Source organism: Manduca sexta, chromosome 13 (assembly GCF_014839805.1).
Source record: "Manduca sexta isolate Smith_Timp_Sample1 chromosome 13, JHU_Msex_v1.0, whole genome shotgun sequence".
Lineage (NCBI taxonomy): Eukaryota > Metazoa > Arthropoda > Insecta > Lepidoptera > Sphingidae > Manduca > Manduca sexta.
Genome location: NC_051127.1, coordinates 9324869 through 9351540, shown reverse-complemented (window position 1 = coordinate 9351540; position 26672 = coordinate 9324869). Strand labels below are relative to the sequence as shown.

Genomic DNA, 26672 nt, shown 5'->3' with positions numbered 1-26672 from the left:
CGCCCCAATGTCTACTCGGGAGTATAGCATCGTCTGAGTGAGCATTAAGCCGAGTCCCTAACACTAAATACACACGGCATATCGACCAAAACCCGCGGTGGCCATCTTCAGCGGATACGAGACGGTCCAATAATATCCTGTTGCACAAAGTTAGTTGCGCGGCGCGGTCTCTGAGCGATACCGGACTTGCGGCTGACTCATTTAAGTAAGGGTCCTAATTCCGAAAGACGCTCTAAGACAGCAGGAGGCCAAGTACTGGCGTTATCATCCGTCTTGCAGTTGTCTCATTGGAGTAGATGAGCGAACACAAAAACTAGGACGGCGTGGTGGATTAAAGCCTAAACTCTCTCAGTGGAGGCGGCCCGTGCCCAGCAGTGGGACAGTATTATATACTGGGCTGATATTATTATTTGGTTGCATCTTTCCTGCAGAAAGTCACGTCATAAAAGCCGGTCCTTTTGGAAGACTTGCGTGGTTATTTGTATTATGAGAGTAAGCTATAGTATTCATTTGGCTACCTTTTTAATTTATTCGTATTTATTTAATGAATCGTATGACTTTTTAATAATAGGAAAATCACTGATATGTATACAGCCATAACATATTATGTACTATCAAGTCGGCATCTTATTCGTTTTCTCATATGTTTTTTCTATGACAATATTTACCTTGTACTTTCATGCATAATTTTGTCTATTTGCAAGCATCTCGCGTACTTTTAACAAAAGATAACATCAAACATACTCAAGTAATTGTATGAATTTTACATATATACGTACTTACGGAATTAACATCATATCTATAAAGGGTCAATTTGACATTGCGTTACTAAATGAAATCACATATTCGTCTTCAACTTTGCTGACATTGTGCCATAATCATCCATTAATAACGAATATTTTCACCAAAAATCGTTTTAGTTATCAGATTTCTTTATCACTTTGTAGTCGATGCAAATATGGCGTATGCGTGAGTGTTTTTATGACTGAAAGTATAATCTTGCTACGAATTCTCTTAGAGTAGAAGTAGTAGCATTAGGGCGCGTAAAATTAAAATTACCTATTATTAATATTTATTTTACTTGAAACTTACACTTTTTTAGTTTACATTACGGCTCAAGGAACTTATTGTAAAGAGTTATTGTCAAGTAGATAAGCATGTGGTTTTATTTAATAACGCAAAGTGAAAATGACCCTGTATACAGAGTAGAGTACCTACAGTTAATAGAGGGACCTGTTTAAGGACGGCATTCAGAGTTTGTTTCTGGTTCCAAATATATCTATACTATTATAATATCAAGCTGAAGAGTTTGAACACGTTTTGTTTGAACTATATGTTATATAACATAACGCTATGACCAATAGGAGTAGAGCATTAATGAAGAATGTTGCAAGAACGAAGAAAATTTATTAATCTTCATAGTTGCCGTTGCGTGCGCTGCGTAAACGGTTAGACTTACGCAACAAACATGTGTGAAATTGCATGCATGCCTAATCAATAACAGGATCTGATTTTAATGAGTATTTATAAAATATTAAGAATAATTTTATAGGATAAAATTAAATACTGGATGATAAAGTGAAGCTTATATCTGTGGGTCTACAAAAAAAAATCATTTTGCACACAAATTCCTCGTAGCGGGTAAGTGAGCACTAAAAAATATTAAAATGAAACTATTTTTCGGATTTTATCGCGGTTTTAATATTTTAGTTTTATACCGAATAGTTTAATTTTATTGTCTAACATTCGCGTAAACATAAGAAATCATTACCAAACATATTTTTGGTCTCCTTTGCTTAAATATTTTTATAAAACAATTACTAATTCTACATAATACTTTCTTGTCTAATATTACGGTATACTTAAAAAAATATATCTAAAAAGGTTCAATTATTAACTACGAGACAAAAGAAGCTTACTCGAAACAGACGCCCCTGAGCGTTGAGACTTCATTAAATCCTTTGCGGAGTCTTCGCTTATTAAACGTTTGGTAGCAGGAAGGTATATTTATGTTGTTTTGAATCTAGACTTTAATTTGTAGGCACTTTAGTTTTGTTTTAAATAAGCTTAGCTGGAAATAAACTTCTGCAAAGATGAATGTCGGTAAGTTTAAAACCCAAGCCACATCTCTGACTTGCTTGCTGAAGTTTATGACTGTATGTGTATCAACTATCTAAATATATATGGTGAAGGAGAACATCGTGAAGAAGTGAATACACACTGCTTCTTGGCGGCAAAAATAGATTTTGCAAGGTACCTACCCAGGCGGACTGTCACATATGAGACACCTACCACCACTATCCTATATATCCCAGGATATAATGTAAACAGGAATAAAACAAAATATTTTTTTAAAAATGTATTTATTTTTCATTTTATTGTGCTTCTCATATTCATTAAACGGACGATTCAGTCCATAATTTTAATTACAGTGTTGCAATCGATAGCATGCAAACTGAATAAAAATGATGGAACAAATAAATATATCCATTAATATTAAATATTAAATTAAATAAACAGCAACACAAAACAACAGTTTTTGATAAAATTAATAAAAATACAGTTTCTGTTCCGGACAATATTATGAAGCGTATTTAAATACATTACTGAATACATAAAACTGGCTTAAAATGAAAGCGGTGAACTCCAAATAAAATTCGGAGTGTAAGCTAAAAAAATAAATTCGACACTGTTGATCGAATTTAGCACCAAACGATAAAAGTCCAATGTATATACATTTTCATAAATAGAAAAGGAAAGTTACATTATCATTTCAAAGGGAAAATGGAACAATTTTATTAATGATATGATTATAAAATTCAACCTTACCGCCTTAAATAATTTTTTTAACTACAATTTTTGTACATTATCTACATTCCGTGAAAACAATTTACATCACTCGTTTGCGATTTACACAAAAAAAAAAACAAAACTCAATTCTGTCGTCGTAATTGATAATTTTAGGACTAGCTCCAAAGAACTTACTAGGAAGAAACCGCTATACCTACCTACAAAATATGGTCACAATATTTTTGTACAAAATAATTACTATTATAGCTAAAAATAATTTCGTAACCACTAAGGTCTAATGAGGGAGAAATCTATAAAGCGAAGTATTGTACAGTCGTAGAAAAGTTTCAACATTGTTGCATATTTGAACAAGGACCCTCGTCTCCCGTCATCAAAGGCATGAGAAAAACGGACCTTATTAGGCCATTAGAAAGTAAATCTACTAAATGCAAAAACGATTACGTTTATTCCAGTGAACCCTATCACTGTCACTGAAATGTGGAACTCTGACACAGGTTATTGTGTCAAGGTCCGTGAACTCCGTTGTTCATGACATCGGTATCTCCGCTGACAGTCTATGTCGGGACGATGCCCGAGTTCCACACGTACCACACGTATTATTACTATAACCCGAATCGGAGCCGAATGAGGAATCTCCGCTCGGAGGCTTGGGAGACGCCCTTGGTCCTCTCCAGCACGGGATGCCAGGTAACTCGCCGCCAGGCCACGCTCCTCCCGCGCTAACTGGCATCGGGCCTGGCGGCCTGGCACCCACCGTGCCGACTTGGGGATACAGTCGCAGCAATGCATCCAGAAGAACCCCTTCGTGGAACTCTGAAGGGTCTGGTGGGTGGATATGCCGAGGCATTCGATGCTGCGCGCGTCGCCTCTCCAGCGATTTTGGTCTTCGGTCCATTCTCTGCGGTCTTTGCCGGTGGGGTAACGACTGTGGGGCTGGCGGCCTGGAACACGTTCGACATGGTGCCGCTTCCCCGACTAAACTAAGTTCGTCTTCTGCGAAGTGGTCATCACTGTGGAGAGAGTCGTCGGATCGGTGGGGCAGCTCTTCGTAGAGTGGCGCGCCGCACGTGTCACCTCCACAGCTGTTTCCACCTCTCCAGGAGCCTCCCGCACCACAAACGAAAACTCGTCCAGGACAGTTAGTTCGTTTTGTTTCTACCATCTGTAAAAGAAGAGATCATTACTTTAATTTGTGATTGCTAGATGGTGTCGAAATAAAACGTTTATAACATCAGTACGAGTATTAGAATAAAGGACAAGATTCCAGATTTTGTTTTGAATTTAAATTAAACGCGAGAAAATAAAGCATTTTGTATTAACCTAAAAACAAAATGACACTTTGAGATGGTAAAGTTTGTATTTGTTCTTTATTTGGCTTTCTTGGTGTAAATCATATTTAAGTCTTAATTCTTTAATTAAACATCTCGCAACTTTTGAAGTTGTGACAATACTTTTAAGATTAAATGTGAGCAAATGAAAGTTTTAAAGTCAATTACGAACATCAAAAAGAGCCTAGACAACCCATGTAATGATAAAAAGCGAAAGTTTTGTCACTTCATAATTTACTCTAACATTTTATTATAAATGCGAACGCTGAAAATTCATAACAAATTTTGTACAACTCTTGGAAAATTAGATGATGCGAATAATTTTATTACTCGAACAGATTTTGAGAATTAAAACTGGAATACATGGTATTTTGTTTTAAAGATAGCAAGTGGTGGTCTACTGCATACATATTTCATCGACAGTAAACGAAAATAAACTGTGTTAATGCTTGTTTCATAAATTTTAATTGAATTTTATTTGACAGTTATCATATTAAACAGCTAATGCAGACAGTACTTAGTACAGAAAGGTATCAGTTCAGCCTATATTTTATTCTCTTTAACAAAATTGTGCATACTGTACTTGCTCTCAAAAATTACAAGAATACAATAAGAAATCACAAATACGATGAAAAGATTATTCCATTCCTATTGTAGGCTCAGATATTCTGAAAGATCTCGAAGAATGTGTGAAGCATTTTGTTGTTCCCAAATTGGCACTTCACGAAGTGCTGCGGGATTCCCAAAGTATTCCCGCGGGTGATATAGTTTCTGTAAAAGCGGTCCTGTTTTTTGAACTTTGTGACAAATATATCCCTGTGCTGGTTTGGCATTTCCTTTAAACTTCATGGGGACAAATTGAAATGATCATTAATTATATCTTAATGGTAGATTTTGGATGTCGGTGGTAAAACAGTTTTATGACTAGGAATTTAGGGCATAATTTAATTTAACTTTATAATTGACAAATAGTTTCCAAATTTAGTTTAATGTATATATTTGATATGTTAGACTATAATCAAATTGTATCTTTGAAAACTAAAGCTATTACTAATTTATTGCTATTATAATCAGAATTTGAATCTTGATCTGTTTGCTTAAAAGTTTAATCTTTGGAAGTATGAATAGAGCTATTTGATAATTAATAAAGACACGTTAAAACAACTTATTAGTTACCCACTACATAATTCAAAAATGTTCTCAATTAAATCTTTTATACATTATATAACCGAATTGTAGAAAAATCTGATTGTATTGATATATTTAATGACTCGCTTTCTATCTTCAAAAAGAAAATCTTGAACTCGCTTGTTGAAATATAAATCTAGTTTTATATTCAGTCTTATATTTTGAATATACTGCACTTATGGTGCAGCTAATTGTTTATTGTTATGTATTAATATGTTCATGCTGTGACAGCCTTTAAGTAAAACAGCACTGCAGTAATTACTTAGGTACTGAATTATTAAAAAAACTATGTAAGGTGTATGTTTTGTTGGCTGTTCAAATAAATAAATATAACAATATAACATCTTTTCAAATAGACCTCACATTAATTATAATCACCGTTTCTCTGTTTTTCTTCCTTTCATTGTGTCAAGTCTACCAATGCGCACTCAGGCTAGCGTCGTAGACTAAGGCCTAATCCCTCTCAGTAGCAGAGGAGGCCTGTGCCCAGCAGTGGAACAGTGTATCATCGTTCACAATATAATATTATCATTTATTCTCTCTTTATCAAAATATGAAATTAACTGCGTTTTTGGTTAATTATGTTATGAAATAGCTGTTATGACTTCTTAGGTAGTATAATTAAAAAATCTATTTATAAACTACATATGATTAATATATCCCATTGCTCACCTCCAACTGTGGCTCCAGCTCTTGAGGTCTATGTGGCAGCGGTGGCCTCCTTGGCAGGTCCTGCAGATCCTCATACAGAGGGGCTGGAGGTGGCGCTCGCCGCTGGGAGCCGCTGCTCGTGTTACTTGGCGCTGATGACTTCGATGGTAGAAGATTTGTCACTTTTCGTTTGTGTCTGTAAAAATGTATTTGTTATTAAAATATTGTTTGAAATTAGCATCATGACACAGGATATTTACTCTGGAACAGTGCCACAAAGAATGGAATCCTTCGAATTATTATGAAATGAAATAATTTATTTGACCTTGTAATTTTTTTTACGCTATTTAGGTGATATCTACTGTGGAACATAAAAGTCTAACAAAGACAATAATCATCGAAATATTATGAAAGAAATAATTGATTTGGAACTGTATAATTTTATACATTATTAAGATTTCGTCATAATTAACTCTACCATCAGTTCGGAAAGCAGTTCTCACCAGAGAAGAATGGGCAAGAAACTCTGGTGTTGCTCTTTTTAAAGTTTAAAGTTTAAGGTAAAGACTACAATACATGATAAAGAGAGGAGAAAAAAAAATACAATTGTTTTTTTATTATTGTATGGTATCTATTATGAATAGTTAACTCATTTTAGAAATATCTAAAGCAAACATGCCTATATTATTAAATCTGTAACACAAACCAAATACATTAACCGAAAATTGTGTTATAGCTATTAAAGAAAAAAAATCCCGAGCCCAATTTTATACGCCCAAAGTCCCAAAATTCAGTGAGTTTTTATTGCGCGCCGCTATCAAAAGACTTCTATTAATAAAACTCCAAGTACAATATCATATTTTGCGGCCAAAGTACTTTCGTATTACGCTGTGCGGTATAACTGTTTTTAATAACTGTCAGCATATTGTGGATACGGCTTTTATTCCCACAATTCTAGAAAATGTAAGATTTGTAATGTCATTCTAGTCCTTGTATAAGAATAGGCGCTCTATTTTTCTCGTCTGTGTTACTGTTGACTGAGAAGCAATTATTGTTTCAGATAGAATGTGAATACAGAGAATGCTTCCATTACTTAGGTATCTATGTTATTCAACTACAAAAAGTATTCCAGCTTATACAATTTAGAGTCTAGCCTATTAACATCTATTTTATGACAATCAGCTTGCCGTTCGCCTGATGGTAAACGATATGAGTGCCCAAAAACAGTAGAAATTCCATCCAACACCTTCAATTACAAAGTATTATTTGGCATTTCACTGCGCTCGCCATGCTTAGACACGAGATGTTAAGTCTTATTATGTCCAGTTGTTACACTGGCTACCATGTACACAACAGTGACTACACCCTTCTGTTTGGCGGCAGAAATACACATTGCGGTGGTACCTATCCAGGTGGACTCTCACATATGAAAGACCTATCATTATCATAAATACTATGCAATTATTTCGTTACAATTTATAGTTCCTGATGGTGTTTTTACTGTTTGTTGTGATGCTTAGCATTGATCGACATTCTCTCCTTATTCAGTTGTATAAAATCGCGGCGTATCCTCACAAAACGAACGTGTAATATCATAAGTTTAACATCTCCGAATCCCTTTCAATTACGAAAGAAATGGCAGTTATTATAAACGCATTAGCCACGGTGATGTTGTTTACTATGGTTATAGGCAAAAACGACTATGGTGCGGGGAAAGTTTTGGACCATCTGGTGATTTCAAGTCCCATTGTCGATATTAAATAACTAAGCGTATAATTGTGGAGTATTACTGATAAAAAAATGGTCCTAGTTCGGGAAGAATATAATGAAATGGTTAAGAGGATCATCGGGATGTCATGGTTTTGTCTACCAGTAAGCATTAGTTCGTTGAAGAAGTTTGCAGTAGTTTGAAAAATATTCTCGTCCTCGGATCGTATTCCTCATTGCTGAGGGTCGTGATCCCCTGAACATTGAGTAATCTTGCTTTTGATTAAGTTGCGCCACCTGATCGTATCTTTAGCCTTGTGGAGTACAACATGAAGTTTGGTGCCAAGTGTGGAGCGGATTTGGTCCGACCATCTGATGGGAACATGACCTCTCAGATGTTTGCCCTCGACTTTACCAGAGACCATCAGTTGTTCGAGGTTATCCTTTCTGGCTATGTGAATATTTAAAAATATTCTAGGCAATGTTGATTTCGTCTAGCGTGATATTGTTTCATCGCCATCACCTTATGATGACGTAATTATCAAGAATTTTGACATATTCACTTGCTAGTAAATAAAGATAGGTTGACGCCAAGCAGCTGGATTTGAAGTTTTGACGAATTTTACGATAATATCCTTATTCCCCTTTCGTCTTTAGTAAACCCTAAATGAAAGTGAATTAAAATAACTTAATAGTTCTGTCTGAAAGCGGCGATAGCGCAATTGGGTTTGGAACGGATTGCCGAGACAAATGTCCAGGTTCAAATCCCAAAGGCACACATCTTTGACTTTTCTAAAAATGATGTCTTTAGTCTTTGTGAATTATCACTTTAACGGCGAAGGAACATATCGTGAGGAAGCCTACATACTTGATAAGATTTCTATAGAAATTTTAAGGATATCTAAAGTCTGCCAATTCGCACTCCACCGTGGTGGACTAATGCCTATTTCCTCTCAATAGTAAAGGGGGTCCACGCCGCGCAGTGGGACAGTATATAATACAGGGCTGAGATTATTATATTATTAACAATTCTGCCTACAACGTTACGTAAAGATTATCCATAATTTGAGCGGGCCAACATGTCCAGACATTAAAGCGCGGCGACGCAGACGACATGCCGCTGCCGCGACCACCCACTGTTATTGTGACGGACTCACTGTACTATTAGGGTGTCGTGAATTGACCTGTAGTGCAATAATGATTTAAGTTTAAGCAAATGTTGGACATTGAAATAGAAATGGTTTGCGGATTTTATTTTTCTTCCGACGTTTCGAAGACTCTGGTCATGGGTTCACGGGGCGGACTGAGCTGTTAGTAGACCAAAAAGTCAAAGCTACAATATCTACTTACATTTCACAATTATACATTTTTTTTTTTAATTTTTAGCTGTTGACGGTCCTATCTACGGAGTGTTGCAATTTTATTGTATAGAAAAAAATGGTAGGTATGTTAATTATTTGAGCTTAAATAATAATAAAAATATGTTGGCAGTAATTCAACGAGAAAGAGCCTATTGTGTATATTATTCTAGTAACAATAAAATGTATATGGAAGGTATTTATTAACGTTATTTAAATAATTTATTAAATTCCAACAAGAAAACTGATAATTAAATCTTTTATTTCTCTGGAATATGAACATTGAGATACACAAAAATAAATTACATAGAGTAGAATTATGCTATTTCTGAAATTTTTGAGAAGAAAAGTTTTACAAAAATATTCTGAAATCCCTAACAAAAATCAGGTAAACAATTTTTTAAAATTAAAATTGTTTATTAATTTAAACATTTCAGACCAATTCAATTCAATCCCATTGTAGGATTAGATTACGTACAGCCGTGTCCGCTTATCACTTATCTCATTTTTTAAGATAAACCCATTCTTGTACATACGACAGTCGAAAATATACATTTATGATTTTCGAGATAAAAGTCTGGGCTTTTACTTATGACCTTCCGACTTTCGATACTAATAAGATAAATCAATGCTATCGACGGGAAGCTTTCTTTGTGAGCTTTAGTGGTGTTTAGAAGCCGAATTGTTTGTATCTACAAGGTGTAGTGACGTCACTTTACTTGATGACTGTAGTGTTTAAGTTTAAAAAACACCAACTTTTATTCTCGCAACTTTTTTTTGTGTTCGAACTTACTATTATTTGAGGTAATTCGGGTTTGTTTTCGGTTTATTTAGTTGACTGACTTCGTGGCGTAGTTATCTGCATGCGTGGTACGGCAGCGCTCTGAGGTCCTGGGTTCGAATCCCAGGTCGGGTAACGTGGTATTTGGGTTTTTCTGATCAGTTTCTGCCTAGAGTCTGAAATTTGTGCCCGATATGGCGATAGGTTCGCCCCCATTACATCATGGGACGGAACGCCTTGGGCGAAAAGTGGGCACCCTGTTTGTGCCTCTGCATACCCAATTAATGAGATGTATATACATTTTCATTTGTAGCCATTCTCAATAAACCGAATTAATATTTTCGGTTTTTCCGCCACGTCACATCTCTACATCAACCTACCATTCCATGGTATCGATAAAATCGTATAAAATATCGTTTTATTATAATCGCTTAGATTGTTTGAATCGTTCGGTTATCTGGAATCGAATCAATTATATTTTATTGGTATTTCTTTGTGACAACAAATTAAGTTATGATTATTATTGTTGCATTTGATTATATTACTATTTAATACTGTTTACTGTTTTTTCGGTTTGTCTTATCTTAAATAAGTATATGAAACTGACATCATTACTGTCTCGGTGGCGTAGTTGTATTGCATGTCCGGTACAATAGCGCTCTGAGGTCCTGGGTTCGAATCCCGGGTCGGGCAAAGTGATATTTGGGTTTTTCTGCTCAGTATCAGCCCGGAGTCTGGAATTTGTGCCCGATATGGCGATAGGCTCGCCCCCTATCACATCATGGGACGAAACATACTTGGCGAAAAGTGGGTGCCCTAGTTGCGCCTCTGCATACCCCTTCGGGGATAAATGCGTGATGTTATGTATGTACAAGTGGTATTATATAAGCTAATCTAATTAAGTAATAATTAAATGTTCTCATGTATCTTGACTTATCATAAGTGCAACCATGTTCGCCTACGTGATGAATAAAGCATTTTTATTTTATTTTATTTTAATTATATTCTAATAACACAAATAACTGAAGTACACGATACCCTAGTTGGGAATGGAATAGTCCGAGACAAATATCACCAGGTTCAAACCCGAGATAACTTTAATAATAATAAATGCGATTGCATGTGCAAATCATTCACTCGTTTAAAAATTCCTTAAATACATTTCCCAATACAATCCTACTAATATTATAAATGGAAATGTTTGTGAGGATGGATGTATGTATGTTTGTTCCAGTTTCACGAAAAGTTCACGAATAAACTGCTTAACGAATTTGGATGAAACTTTATAGTAATATTGATAATCAGAACAAGACATAGGCTACAATTTATAATTATGTGTAATTTGGTCATAATATAACGATACATATCAAGTAAGTCAGAAAAAAAGTTACCCGGAAAACTCCTTCACGCTGGGAAGCTGCGAGCAAAATCTAATGTAGTAATATGATCAAATTATTCTCATAGAAGTAATAATATTAAAGGATATCTCGGGGTTTGAATACTCTCACATTTCACGATACATTCACTAATGAGATTAATGAGCGGGTAAATTTAATGTAACCGTCAATTTACCTGTGATGAAAGCTCACATTAAAGCTCTATTACTCCCAGGAATGGAGCTTATCTACACATAGCGGAATTAGTGCCACCATCCGTCGCATAATATTCAGGTGTTCGAATCCCAGGGTATATATCAATTAGTTCTTATTGATTTGATAATCGGTTTAATAAATACATATACATCACGTCTCTATCTCCGAAGCGGTCTGGCAGAGATGCAACTCCCTGGTTAGGGACCTTCATTCACTTTTCGCCAAGTGTGTTCTGTCCCATGACGTGATAGGCAAGCTTGTCGCCATATCGGGCACAAATTCCAAACTCCGGGCTGATAGTAAGCATTAAAACCCGAATATCATTTTGCCCATTTTAGATTCGAATCCGGGTTTTTATAGGTAATTTAATGATAAACTTAGTAAAACATTAGCTTAATCTCTGGCTTGAATATGGAATAATAAATCCTTTTTTAAATAAAGACCTGGAAGATTAATCTAAAGCACACGATAGAAGCTGCCGCGCAAGATCGCTAAACGAAACTAAAGGAATTATTGCTGCATTAGCGACCTTACAGTTACAAACGTTAAGGATCACAATTATCTAAAAAAAACAACAAATTGTATTCTTTTTTCTAAACCTATAAATGAAATTAACCAATACGCACACGTTAAATCGATTCAGACAATGTATTTTGTCTATAACCGCAACACAATGTATCGAATTACTCGATAATTAGTGGCTCGTCACTAATCACTAGGGACGTGTTATAAGATTGAGTGACGTTTGTCGACATCGATTTAGACATAACGGCATAATGAGGTGTGGTTTGAAAAAAATCAAGTGTGGATCGTGACACGTATTTTTTGTGATTAGAATTTTGATAGTGTTCGTACGGATTAAGTTTGATGGTTTTGGGGCCACCTAAGAACATTCATGTAAGTCGTTTAAATCTATACATATTATAACAAAGTCCCCTTTTCTGTCTGTATGTTATCGATTTTCTCAAAATTTTGTAAACGGATTTTTACTAAATTTGGTTTGGATGTAGTTTAAGACCATGGGAAGGTTATAGGCTTTATCCCGGGAAAATATGTAGCGGAACTTTTATTCGGGAAAACTCCTTCACGCGGACAAAGCTGCGAGCAAAAGCTAAATGATTATAAGAATATTTTTTCTGGTATAATAAAATGGTTCAAATATAAGTGCTATAGTAATAGATCCAATGTATGGTTTACTATGACCTTTTTAAGTTAGATAGTATTTTGCCGAATTCTTCTGTGTGTATTCTTGAGTGCGCAAATCGCCTCATCAAAACTATATATTATAGAATTGCTATTAATGTCCGATGTTTTAACAAAGCCAACAATTATCAGACTAATAAACGTAAAGTTGTAAAAAAAACATTACTACGTGTAAAATATTTTCATAAAAGAAACCATTTATGTTGTATATTTACTATGGTCTCTCGTTTTGTAGTATTCGTGTTTCAGAGAAAATTCACTTTAACAAAGGTACATACTTCGATGTGTCTAAGTGAAGAATGATTCAGATAATCACCATAAATCTAATTACAAAAAACCAAACACGTATTTCATCTTCAAAACTGAATTTCAAACTTACCATCTTGATAATAAGCATTAATTTAATTAACATATTTATTGATTCCAAAATATTGGATTTGTTCTCCCACGGTTGGGAATCACGTCGAAACTTCCTAATTACTCGCGTGTGGGCGGTCTTATTAGTACCCTTTACTGATACGCTTCAACGATGGTGGCTGGCGCCTTGAGCACCTATTAACGGTGGTATATCGCTATTCTATGCAGTTGGTTTGGAATGACTTGAGGTGTAGCGGTATTATCGGAACAAAAGAAGAGCTGTTAAAATATACCTAAACTTGAGGTATTGCCGTATTATCGAAAGAAGAGCTGTTAAAAATAAGCTTAAAATATTTTCAATTGTTTCCGTAAATTATGTAGGTTACTGTGGTTGTTATATCAGTTAGTTTTATTTATATTATGTTACACTGTTAAGCTACTTTTTATTGTAACAAAGTAATTTTTCCCAAACAAATAATTTAAAAAAAAGATAGACCTGATATGTATTTATATTTGAGTATAAATTGAGAAGATTAGGTGATCTATTTCCAAACCGCTCTATTCCTACCCATAAACTTTGAAATAATAATTAACAACAAGGTCATCAAACAAATAAAACCGTAAACCAATTACCAGATTTTAAAATTGTAACACTATTAACAGCAGTTTTAAATTCAAACTCAATAATGTCAGAAATCATTTACGTAATAGGGACGAAGGTGTCAAAATTCCGGAGCCAGGCGCGTCCAACTGACGGGACCCGTGTTTAAACACAAAAGAGGATTAAATTACTAGCGGGAACCGTATGGTGCGAGCGAAGTTGTTATCGATGGGTTAATAATATCAGCCCTGTATTATATACTTGCCCACTGCTGAGCACGGGCCTCCTCTACTACTGAGAGGGATTTAGCCTTAGTCCACCACGCTGGCCTAGTGCGGGTTGGTAGACTTCACACACCTTCGAAATTCCTATAGAGAACTTCTCAGATGTGCAGGTTTCCTCACGATGTTTTCCTTCACCGTTAAAGCGAACGATAAATTCACAAAGAATACACACATGATTTTAGAAAAGTCAGAGGTGTGTGCCCTTGGGATTTGAACCTGCGGACATTCGTCTCGGCAGTCCGTTTCACATCCAACTAGGCTATCGCCGCTTCTATCGATGGGTTACGCGAAGGTTATGCTTTGACTACCATTAAAACAAGTGTAGCTTTAGCTATATTGGAATTAAATTTATGAATATTCATAAATATTGCGATTTTTATTGGGATGTGACACATAAATGCTCCTCTAGAGACACTATCCCACTTTTGACTGCCTGTTATTTAAACGTGTGTATCAGATTGTGTCACTCTAGTATTAAGGGCTGTGGATTTTTAATAAATAAATAAATAAACTTGCTTTTTCCGAGATAAAAATCTCATTATATATTTTCTCGGGATAAAAAGTAGCCTATAACCTTCTCAGTGTCTTAAACTATGTCTATACTAAATTTCATAAAAATCCGTTCAATAGATTTTGAGAAAATCAATAACATACAGACAGACAGAAAAGGGAACTTTATTTTATAATATGTATAGATTATAGTATACATTTTGCTATGTTACTAGTGGAGTGAATTTTATTTATAACTAGCAATTGCTTGTGGCCCAACACGCGTTAAAAAATTCGGGATAAAAATCTTATTGGCAGACAGACAAAATTCTATAATCTGTTGTATTGGATTGCTTTTTTCTAAGCAATCCATTCCAAAGACTACAAATATTCGTTTTTTAAGTATCTATAATGTACAGATAACATTAATATTCTATTATGATATTATGTAAAAATATAAAAAAGAAACGATTTTGGAAGGCTATTTCTCAATAGTTACTGTGACATCAATACAATCATTAACAAAATCCGAAAATATCACAAAATTTTTACATCTCTCTTCAAATAGACGGTAGCATTCAGGATGGTTAATAAAACAACATTGCAAATTAGAGCTTCGATATTCTATTCCTATCTAGATTTTACATTTCAAAAAGTACCGTTGATCAATCATAGGAATACTTGATCATTGCTTCGTCGCCATCACAAAAACCCAAATGACGGCTCAAGCTTATTACGTCTATGATTCACAGGAATTAATCATTTCGCTTAAGACATTATAATTTGTAGGCCTAGACATAAATATTCCCTTGTGGGCGTTGCATTCCTCAAGATAGTTGACTCAGAGTAAGTCGCGTTGGCGCCAGTATGAGGTAGGAAATCTAGTGGTCCTTGAATGACAGATGACATTTATAGCTAGGAATTACGATTGGCCGGCATAATTGTGGCAACCACAAATCTTTTGGAAGTAGAGGCATTTTTAGCACCAAGTATACTCGACACCATATAATATTGTCATCACAGTTTTCATCAATCATCAGTTTTTATACAATAGCTATTTTATTACCATTGGATTATTGTTTAGTTTTACAATCTTAGAGATGACTTATTAGATGTAATGAAGATAATTTCAAAGACTTCATTATTATCCTAATTGTAATGGATTCAAGATTTACTTCCCTCCAACACTTTCTAAGTTATAAAGCATTAAGTCAAAAGTAACTTCTCCTCAGTAGTGTTACTATACCAAGCGATGTCGACAAAAACATAGACTTTAGATGGCAAAACTTTTTACATACTGGATCCTAATTCGCCCCAGGCGGCATTAATCCAACCAAAATTGATTAAAGAACCCAGACCTTCCAGTTAGGAAGCGGTTCAGCCAAGTTTTTGATCAATTAGTTGCGAAGGTTGACGTTATTAAAGGGATAATTTGAGTTGCCAAATTAATAATGTCTTATTAATTTTGTTTGCGCCGTTCTGAAGTGTGGGTTAATTAAAACGTTAAGTTAGTAAGATTGAGGCTTGTAGTTTGTAATATTTGAACTTCAGTAAACACCGGATGGAATTTTAGTGGTAATTTTGTCTCGAGGAATTACGTAAACATTAGTTTACGCGAGTAAGAGATAGGCTGCTTGAGCAGCTCTTGCTGTTGATGGGATAAATATTTTATCTGCTAGGATAGCGATCACCTTACACAAGTTGTGAAAATCCGCCATAGTGGCCCAAGTAAGTGTCGCGTTTCGGGATCAGCCTGTATATATCTGGCTCAAACAGGCCGGCATAATTGTGTCGACTGCCGAAGGGTAGTCATACCATCAGGTGTAGTGAAGTTACTTTGCCGTGCACCTACAAAAATAAAGCTGACGTGAACTTGTTCTTCCGCGATGTTTATTTTCGTCTATATCAAGGAAACGTTTCAAGTCTAGTAAGCATAGTTTGAAAACTGGCATGGTATTGTTAGTATAAAGTCTTCCAAATAAATATAGTTTTTACTAAATTATTCATCACATTTACATTCGGAACGTTTCGGTTCCTTTAATGTTCCATCAATGGCAGTATGCTTTCAATACATTTACATGATGACCTGGCACCGATTCTTAGATATCTCATTTATAGGCTGTATATTATGAATTCGTTCTATATTTATGAATATAAAGAAAATATTGCGTTTCATCGCCGCCATTAGTCTGTTCCTCTTCGCCATAAACTTTTAGTACGCAATCGATGTTCTTGGTATAATATTTGTGATCCTTGATTTCTTTTGCTAGATCCTTCCATATTACAATGTCTTAGATACCAAATTCAATGATTAGGCGATGTGCAGACAATGTCAAGTTATACTTATCGATAAATGCTACTATGAAACTAATAGATGCTTAACAAATTAGGTAGAGATTAAAATCATTGAGGGCTGATATTAACATTTAATATATTTTTTGTCATATTATAATATCTATGTTTGCTTCATGCTTGTTTTGTGGTAATTTAAAAGGTTCACTTTCCAAATCAGCCTCCTCAAAATAATGCTTGGTATTCCTTCTAAGCAGGTAAGTACCAATATCTCAAACTTTTATATATATATGAAACAAGATAAAGCGGCGATAGCCTAGTTGGGTATGAAACGGACTGCCGAGACGCATGTCCGCAGGTTCAAAACAGAAGGGCACACACCTCTCAATGTTCTAAAAATTATGTGTGTATTCTTTGTAAATTATCGCTTGCTTTAAAGATAAAGGAAAACATCGTGAGTAAACCTGCACACCTGAGAAGTTCTCTATAGGAATTTTGAGGGTATTTGAAGTCTACCAATCCGCATTAAGCCAGCGTGGTGTACTAAGACCTAATCCCTCTCAGTAGTAGAGAAGGCGCGTGCCCAACAATGGGACAGTATATAATACAAAGCTGATATTATAATGAAACAAGTTGATTGATAACAAAAATAAGAGTAACCTCAATCCGAATTAAGGTGTTTATTTGTTAACTTAATTGGTTATCCATTGTTTTGACTAAGTAGTAGTAGCAGTATGTCACTGCATGTTTTACACTAGATGGTAGTTCGGCTAGTATACATATTAGTTAAAAGTGTAGTTAGTTGGGAACTAATTGATTTCAGACGTACCTTGACTAATTTAGTCAAGGTATTTTATCTTGGATTTGAAGCAATTGTAAAGTATTAATTATTAAATAATTGTAATCTCCAATTCTCAGAAAGAATTTCGGGAAGATTATGTTCTGGGAAAGTCTTAGCGTAGTAAAAATAAGTTTGAACATTTCTAGGTTATAATATTATTTGGGTTGTCCATTCAATAACCAAATAAATTCACAAAATCTCATTAAAATAAATGTGACTACACTTTGGCTAATATTTTAACCCCTATAATTGTATGGAACATAAAAGCACACAGTCACCCAACAAGTACGCCAACAAGCTGGCCGAACACAAAATCCGTGCACCACAAATCAGCCATGCGTGAAATGCACGATGGTTATTCAAATCAGTACTCGGAATAAGAACTGAATTGAGATATTATGCTAATATATGATTGTATGCAGATATGAGATAATGGGAGCGCACGGATATCATTGTTCAATCCGTTTGCCATAATGAGTCTGAGACAATGAGGATGGAGCCGTTACGACGAACTAAATGTTATGTAAGCGCGGTCTAGATTTGGTGGTTAGGTGCCAAGTTGCTTTGTATTTTGAATTTGGAATATTTTTCGTAAATCTTTTATTGCAGTTACTTTATATTTTTCTTTTTGCAAATGTGTTCTTTGGTTCTAAAGATAATTTTTAATTTGAAGATAAGTTTTTTATTTATGTTTGAATTTAGTTTTTTTTTTGGTACGACCTTTGTTTTCTTGTTTATGAGAAAGCTTGCTTGGATAAGTTCTGCTAACTTCTATATTCTGGCCTTCAAGCAGAGTGTGTGTAATTTTATGAGCCTCTGATACTGCCAGTGATATTACTTTGCTATTAAGAATATAAGGACTATTTCATTTGAGCGCAGCGCAGTTTTATATAATCTTATATAATTTGAAATCTTCTGTCCTGTTTTTATATTTAAACCTAGAATACACCAGTGCAATTACGCTGCCTTCTCACAGGTTTTCCGCCCATGTGCCCATTCCTAAACCATCAGCGAATCGTTAGCAATAATGCATTATGCATGTACGCGATAGCGATCTGTTTTTCAAATTAATTAATGGTACGAAATTTGCATCGCATTATGGGGTTAAAAGTTCCCATTGGGAATAAAGGGTTAAGTACTTTCTTTCACCTGCTTTTATTCTACTCGTGTAGGGTTGACTCAAAATATTTTAATTAAAATGATGCAGGAATAATTTGGGTTTAACGACAACCATTTCTATACGGAACTTGGACGACGTGCTTGAAGGCTGCAGTCATCGAAACGTCGGGAGAAAATTATACTATGAAAAACCGCGATAAAACCCGTAAAATAACTTTATTTTAATGTCTAACATTCGCGTAAACATAAGAAATCATTACGACGAAAGCTCTGCTATCTAGTCATAATCTAAATCTTTACCGTATCAAAACTTGGCATTGTAAATAAAAAAGTGAAGAATAAAATTTCAAATAAGGTTTTATTAAGAGCATCGATATATATATACAACGTACTAGATTTAGCGTTCCGAATATTCACTGTGTTCAGATGAATTGAACTGTTATCTATTTAAACTGATTTTATTATGGTGTCAATATGAATGCTTGTGGTTGTGTGTGGAGTGGCGCTCATAATATAAAAATGCGAGTCTAAGTGTAAACCGGAATGTCCATAAAAATATTAGTGAAATAAGTAAAATTATTTGTTGTTCAAAATAATAAATAGGTTATAATAGTGACGTTTTGGTTGCGATCTTAGTTCAGATTGTGAACAAATATTTACTTTTTTATAACATATGGACATTCGTGTCTATAGAATACGTTAATATTTAGAAGTCAATTTTCACAATAATGCGCGCTGGTGCAATCCATTCACATCCGCATTAAAATAACATTTTGAAACAATATCCGAAGTAAACAATATTTATGTATCAAATCGTTAATTTGTTTGAGCTTTAATGAAATGAATACAAATAAAACTGAAAATTAAAGTGAAATGAATTATTCATAAATATAATAATATGACGATAATTATTGAGGCACAATAAACAATCAAAAACAATTAAAATTTTATATTAAAAGCCAGTGACTTCAATTAACAAAAAACAATCCAAATGCTTTCAAACAAATTAAAAACTATTTTCAATAACCTACAAACTTTAAATAACAATTTTTTTATTAAAAACAAGTACAGTCAAGCAAGTCCATTTCTTTAAATCGGATGAAATATAGTCGGCCACAAAAAATCTTAAATCGCATAAACTTCGCTGAGAAATATGCACTCGTACTTGTAAGTGCTTGTACTCAGAGCCGTAGACAAAGGCCCCGGTAAATAGTCCATTGTTCGAAGACCCCGGGAGTGTTGGCACTCCACAGGCCCCCGGTTTACGTGCTTTTTTAGACCCCGTAATACTCAAGTGCTGTTAAACTTCCCTAGTTTCGAATTAAAATTTCTTTAGGGTCTGATTATTATTTTTATATACTGCTGATTGAGACTGCTTGAAGTTTGTGCGAATTTTTTTTAGAGAATTACGGTTCAAATTTATTTCAGCAAAGTTTATGGTAAAATAACGTCAAAATTCCTTTCAGCAAATTAAAGTTTATGGTAAAATAACTTTTATTTTCTACATGTTTCAATAAATAGGACGAAGGTTACTTTCTTGGTTATGCTAAATTGAGCATAACCTAGTGAAATTATACGTTATAATCAATAAATATTTACGACAATCGACAATGCACCAATAAGAAACCTTACAAATAGACCCTAATTACAATACCCATCACAAAAACATCGAAACAAAGGATGTGAATATTCATTCCGCAACGTGCGCAAGCGCCGGCCCGCCCTCGATGCTGATTGGTTGGACGATTTTAAATTAGCCAATCGCGTGCCGCCGGAAAATCGCTTACTTTTGGCATAATCAGTCATGCACTCACGAGGTGTGGACGGCAAAAACTGGCCATTTGCCAAGTCAGTCATCAATTTTTGCCTTTTAAGCATTCAAATTGATCTATTCATATTTTCTGGTTTAATTTAAGTCACTTAATCGCGCCTTTTGTTGCATTTTAGCTGACTATTTAACCATTTTTTTACTAGAATTATATTACCTACACTCAAGATTTACACACACATCATCAACACGCATTTATGTATGCAGGTGCAACCAGGGCACCCACTTTTCGCCAAGTGTGTTCCGTCCCACGATGTGATAGGAAGCGAACCTACCGTTATGTCGGGCACTAATTTCAGACTCCGGGCTGATCTTGAGCAAAAAAAACGAATATCACTTTATTCGACCCGGGATTCGAACCTATGACCTCAGAGCGTTGCTGTACCGCGCATGCAGTACAACTACACCACCGAAGCAGTCACTCCCAAGAGTTATATATAATATAATAGAATTACAGCTGCTATATTACTTCAGTCAAAAATCATCAATATTTACCCCATACACAACCATTCCTCAACCCACAGCCGTTCCAATATTAGCAATCCAAAAACTTTGATCACTAAAATCATCAGACACAAATCGAATACCCGTCAAAGTTACAGCAATAATATAAGTTACTGTTGCTTATGTTATCTTTGGTTGTGAGATAGTGAGCCGGTGTGCGGCTGGGCGCTCGATATAGCCAAGTAATATTGACGTTGGATGATTTATTAACAATAAACACGCGCCGTGTGCCACCATATTGTTTGGGACTGTATGTTTTGAAATGGCGACGCGAGTGATGCGATACGGAGCTATCGTACACCTGATGGTTATGGTGTTGGAAATAACGTCTGATGGTAAACAGTGGGGTTGGATCATCAGAAATAAACCTTCAAGCTTTAGAACTGAGTATCGCTGTTCTTGGTTTGTATGATTATTTTACATCAACATTACATTACGAAAACCTTTGTATTAACTCAAAACTCATGGTAACCGAAAATATAGAAATCTCTATATTAGCACCAAACTCACCCAATAAAAGTCATTAAAATGTAACAAAAAGTGTTAAAAGCGAAATATCTTTAATATTCTAAATCATAGCTCAGGCATCATAAGGAACACAAACTCAACTCCAAAACCCGTCTTCGACAATGTTCGTTCCGGGTTTGGTTTCCGGCCGTGTTTTTGTTTAGTCGATTTGCCCCAGTGTCTTTTGGATCGTGTGTTCTTATTTCACTAACCATACTGCGTGGGCGCGAACATGGCTTCCTTCTCTTTCGTTTGCTGTATGTCCGAGTGAGATATAAATATCGTTTAACCCGTTTTGTGTGAAAGTAGGACATTTATTATTGTTGCCTCGTTGTTATTTGTGTGTTTTTACTTGACAATGTAATCATTAGGACATGTAATGCACTTTAAATTGTTCTCTTACAATATATATCTTGTACGTTTTGAGCCGTATTGGGAAAATAAATGGAAGATATAAAGTATTACTGTTCTCGTGTAAGGTTATAAAATTTTTGATAAGCGTTGTTCCTTTGAAAAGAAAGACATTTAAATTCAAAGAGAAGAAACATTTAACTTCTTTCGTATTTACTGTTTTGAGATAGATTTACGTCTTTTGATGATTTTAATAAGTAAATGACGATAATGAACATGATTTTGTGGTCTTAATGCGTCGGGACGACAACGCTTATATTTCGTATTATATTATATTCAGTAGGAATATTACTCAAATTTTTTACACACTGGCTACCCTAAAAATCCTAGTGTAATTCAGAATTTACATTCGTACACCATCCACAACGCTCGTTATATAAAATTAATCCGAATCCTTAGAAAAGTGCAAATTTAAATTCTTTGTACCGTATATTTGTTACATAAATTCATTATCCTTTTTAAAGGCATCAGTTTAATACTATGACCATAGAGGTTACAGCCAGATAAATCCACATTTATAAATACGCATTCCTCACGTCCATATCATGCCATATTCATCATCCAATTAACAGAATATAAGTTTCCTTAGCCACTCGTGGGCATCCGGTTTCTAAATACGAGCTTCAGCGCGTAACACGATGACAAGAATATTGTGACACGTCTAATTATTTCTGCTGAGGCACAGGCGACAGGAGGGGCGGGAAGCGAGTTGAAAGACGAAGTCCCTATGATAATTGTTGATTAGGTTTATCTCATTAAGTTATTGGAAAAATAATTAGGATGTGAAAGAATGGTAGGTTAACGGATCTGGAAGGCAAATGTTTTGAGTAGTAGTAATAAAAAATAGTGTTATTTTATTTTGAGAGATTTGAAATGCCGGGTATTGGAATTTTTGTCCCATATGGCCATGGGACGGAAATATGGTCTACCAACCGTAGCGTCAGTCACTTTACCTATCCCCTCGAGCGTGTAACTTTAATATCCGAAAAAAAATATTCTCTTAAAATTTCTTTTATTTCATGAATACATTTTTTAAGTCTTGCGACAAAGATAGTTCATTCATTTTCTCACCAGATTTTTTCTTTTAATTTTGGTGTAGTATACTTAGTTCCTCATCAATTTAAAATTACCTCAATATTCGTTCTCGTCCGCCTTACACTTGGCCCAACAGCATTAAATTCTAGGATTAAATCTCGAATAGGTGACACCACTCTAATCAACTTTCCCGGGCCATTGCGTCGAGACGTGTGACGACGGTTTTAACTCCGATTAAGCTGTCACTAGCAGCATTGTCGACAGCTCGGTTAGCTCCGAGTGTATTAATTCTTGAAATTTAGGTACCATACAGTTTTGTTATTGTACCATTTATGTTACTTATATGAAATTGTTGAACATAGGATTTCAGAAGTGGTTTTATCGGAGAAAGAGATAGAGTAATTAATGTATTTCTTAAAGGAAGGGATTACATTATATTGTAACAATTGGATTCTGATGACGTTTGTAAGAGTAAAGGTGAAGACAGACATACCGTAGCATCTAAATTGTAACAATCCAAGCTTCTTTACATAATGACACTAATTTTCTAGATACGGAACATCTAAAAACATTAAATTAACTGCCTTGAGCCACTGGAACTGCGTAATCTGATTTAATGTTCGATTAGTGAAAGGTTTTTGGGAACCTACCGACTGCGCCATGTAATGCGCCACACGCGGACACGGATGATCAAAACAGGCGCCTCCAGGGGCACGGGGGAGAAGAGGGTTGCCTCTTTATAATCGTCAGCCGTCACACTTGACAGCTGACACCTCTACCTGACATTTGCAGGAACCACATACTCAACAATGCTACACAAGTAGTTCCAGAGACTCCTTTCTATATACGAACTAGTAAAACTCTTAATAAACTTATACTTACTTCCAAACAATAAATGCACCGATGAGGATACCGACGACGAGCACGATCGAGCAGAGCCCTATCACGGCTGACGTCTGCAGCGATGGGCTGTTGTGGTTGTACGCGTCTATCTTCTGCAAAAGAAAACATTATTACGTCTCTATATTATTTTACATAAAGTTTAATATCGTTGTTATGGATATATTTTGTTTTAAAATATATTTTGGAAACTAAGTCTTTATCGTAATAAAATAAATTCTAATTTCGTGACCACAAATAGTGTATTTTTTAATTGCATTGTTTAAAGTTGTGTTCCATCATTTCAAGTCATTCAGAATGATTGCGGATAGAAATGATGTATCTAAATACAAGCATAATTACTTCATACTTGCAAATTTTCACTCTCGGTTAGTACATTTTGGAATAAATAATACAATACATTTAAAAGGACTTGTAACTTCTTAAAATAATTCTACAATTGCAAATATTTCATTATAAAAGCATTCACCAAATATAATCCTTATCCCTTTCGAAATAAAGCATTCTCAAATCGAAATCAAAAATTCAAATGCGATTCGTAGCATCGATTCCTCTTTCCGGCAAATACATTTAAAGTCAAAGCAATACTTTTAACAAATATTAATCAAACGAAGTGTATCAGTAATGTTCCGATCAGTGATGTTGGAACCGTTCCAACGTTACGCTACACTACAACTGTCAATTTATCTAGAAAATCGATGCCAACTCATCACGTACGATTGTGTTACGAGATATTTTTAATAAAATTATTTGTTCTTTGTTTTTCATTTGTGTTCTTGGATTTGTTGCCTAAATTTGCGCGTTTGAGGACCTTGTAGGAATGATTTGGATCCATTTAAAACTGGCCACGTTTGTCGTAAAACCTTTTTAACTAAACCAGGCTTTGAACCCAAGATCTCCACTCGTAGACCGTACGTTACTACTAGATTAAGAGCGCGATTTTTGGGGCCTTTTAGTATTATTATAAGGGAAGTACTGTTGTGTTCCGATTTAAAGTACATTGTCTAATTAAAAGGCATTAGGAGACAACATCCGCGTTCCGGTATCAGGCTGAGCGAATTCGGTTAAAATAGGCCGGCATAATTATGTCGACTGAAGGATAATCATCTCTCATCAGTCGACACTCTATTGTACTCCACTCCACTAACCATTAGGTGCAGTAGGGACAAGGTGCTAAGCACGTATAAAAAAATCAACACAGTATCTGAGCATGACGAATACAGACAAAACAGTACTATATAATTCAGAGTTTTAATAAATATTCCTTTAAAAAACATGGCACATTTACAAGCATATCCCACCCAGAATAAAGGTTAAATTAATATAATTTATTCAATACACAGGCTTAATTAGAAATATAGTAGGCTATACAAATGGAGTTATTATTTTTGTTAATTAGAAAGATATAATCAGTGCACGCGTGGGGTCGAAATTGTATAATATTTTGTTCGGTGGGCACACCGAATTATGTGTATTAAATTATGAAAATATGCACCAATTAATTTTCATGTTGAATTAATTGCAGCGGTGGTAAATGATACCCACAATTAGAGCATGGTTGTGTTATTTTCCTGGTAGATATTAAGGTTTATTTTGGAGTAATTTAGGTTTAAAGTCCGGGAATTAGTTTAGCTTATTTAGCTATTCTGGGTGATCATTTCGTATCGCGTGAATGCCTTGGTGGCGTAGTTGTACTGCATGCACGGTACAGCGGCGTGAGGTACAGGGTTCGAATCCTGGATCGGGCAAAGCGTAATTTGGTGTTTTCTGCTCAGCATCTTTACAAAGTCTGGAATTTGTGCCCGCTATGGCGATAGGCTCACTCCCTATCAAATCATGAGATGGAAACTACTTGGCGATAAGTCGGCCTTGGTGGCGCCTCTGCATATCCCTTCGGGTATAAATGTGTTTTGTGTACTTTCGTATGGTAATTACAATAATTATTACAAGTGATGAAAATTCTATTACGTTTGTTACATCAATTAAAATTGTAGGAATTTAGATATATTGAGAAATGATTTTACGGCATATCCGCCAGTCCTAAGCCTTAAGCTGAATTCGCATCAATCAACGCAAAATCAACCTTGTTGACTCGAAATTTGAATTCCATTGCGAGCTTACTAAAGCCGAATGGTCATCAGCACAAAGTCAGATAATCATCTAAGCGCATGGCATACATTAAGTCAGAAAAAGGGACTTCGATTTGTCAAACGTTGGTACTATCTTTACAGAGATCCGTCATCGAGCCCAGGACAATTTATCGGGTTATATCTCAGAAAATCTCTTGGGGAATTGACGATATCGAAAACAGATCATATCAGGGTTCAGTATAAATAATTATTATCACTTTTTTTTATTGCTTTGAATGACGAGACTAGCTTGCCGTTCGCATGATGGTAAGCGATACGACTGCCCATGAACAAGAAACACCATCCAACACCTTGAATTATATATAAAGTCAAGTTTTTGTCGCCATCCTGAGACATGAGATGTTAAGTCTTAATATATCCAGTAGTTACACTGGCTACAATAACTTTTAAGCCGGAACACACCAGTGACTACACACTGCTGCTTGGCGGCATAAATAGACATAGCTGTGGTACCTACTCAGGCGGACTCTCACATATGAAAGACCTACCACCAGTAACCCCGACTTTCCATCACTTGATCACCGTTTTTTTATCGAACATTATAGAACACTGACAATTTAATTTGATATTAGGGACAGAATTAATATATTTAATATTAAACTATCTATTGCCTGTGAGTTGTGACTCCACCTGCGTGCATAAATTTTCGGGGTAAAGACCTGTCGCATTCAGAAGTAATGTAGGTTCGAATTGGTGAAAAAAATTCAAAATCGGTTTAGTAGTTTATGAGATTAG

The 26672-nt window shown here is 35.2% G+C and overlaps 1 protein-coding gene across 1 annotated transcript in view; it reads right to left on the bottom strand.

Moving 5' to 3' along the window:
- Positions 1 to 2346: 2346 nt before the first annotated feature.
- LOC115446437 overlaps positions 2347 to 26672 on the bottom strand; it is a 157713-nt gene continuing 133387 nt past the window's right edge. Inside the window, exons 7-9 of the mRNA XM_037438162.1 lie at positions 23770 to 23882; positions 6000 to 6174; positions 2347 to 3973 (exon numbers count right to left, since the gene is read on the bottom strand). Coding sequence (XP_037294059.1) covers positions 3338 to 3973; positions 6000 to 6174; positions 23770 to 23882 — 924 coding nt within the window. The 3' untranslated portion in view covers positions 2347 to 3337. The remainder of the gene's footprint in view (positions 3974 to 5999; positions 6175 to 23769; positions 23883 to 26672) is intronic.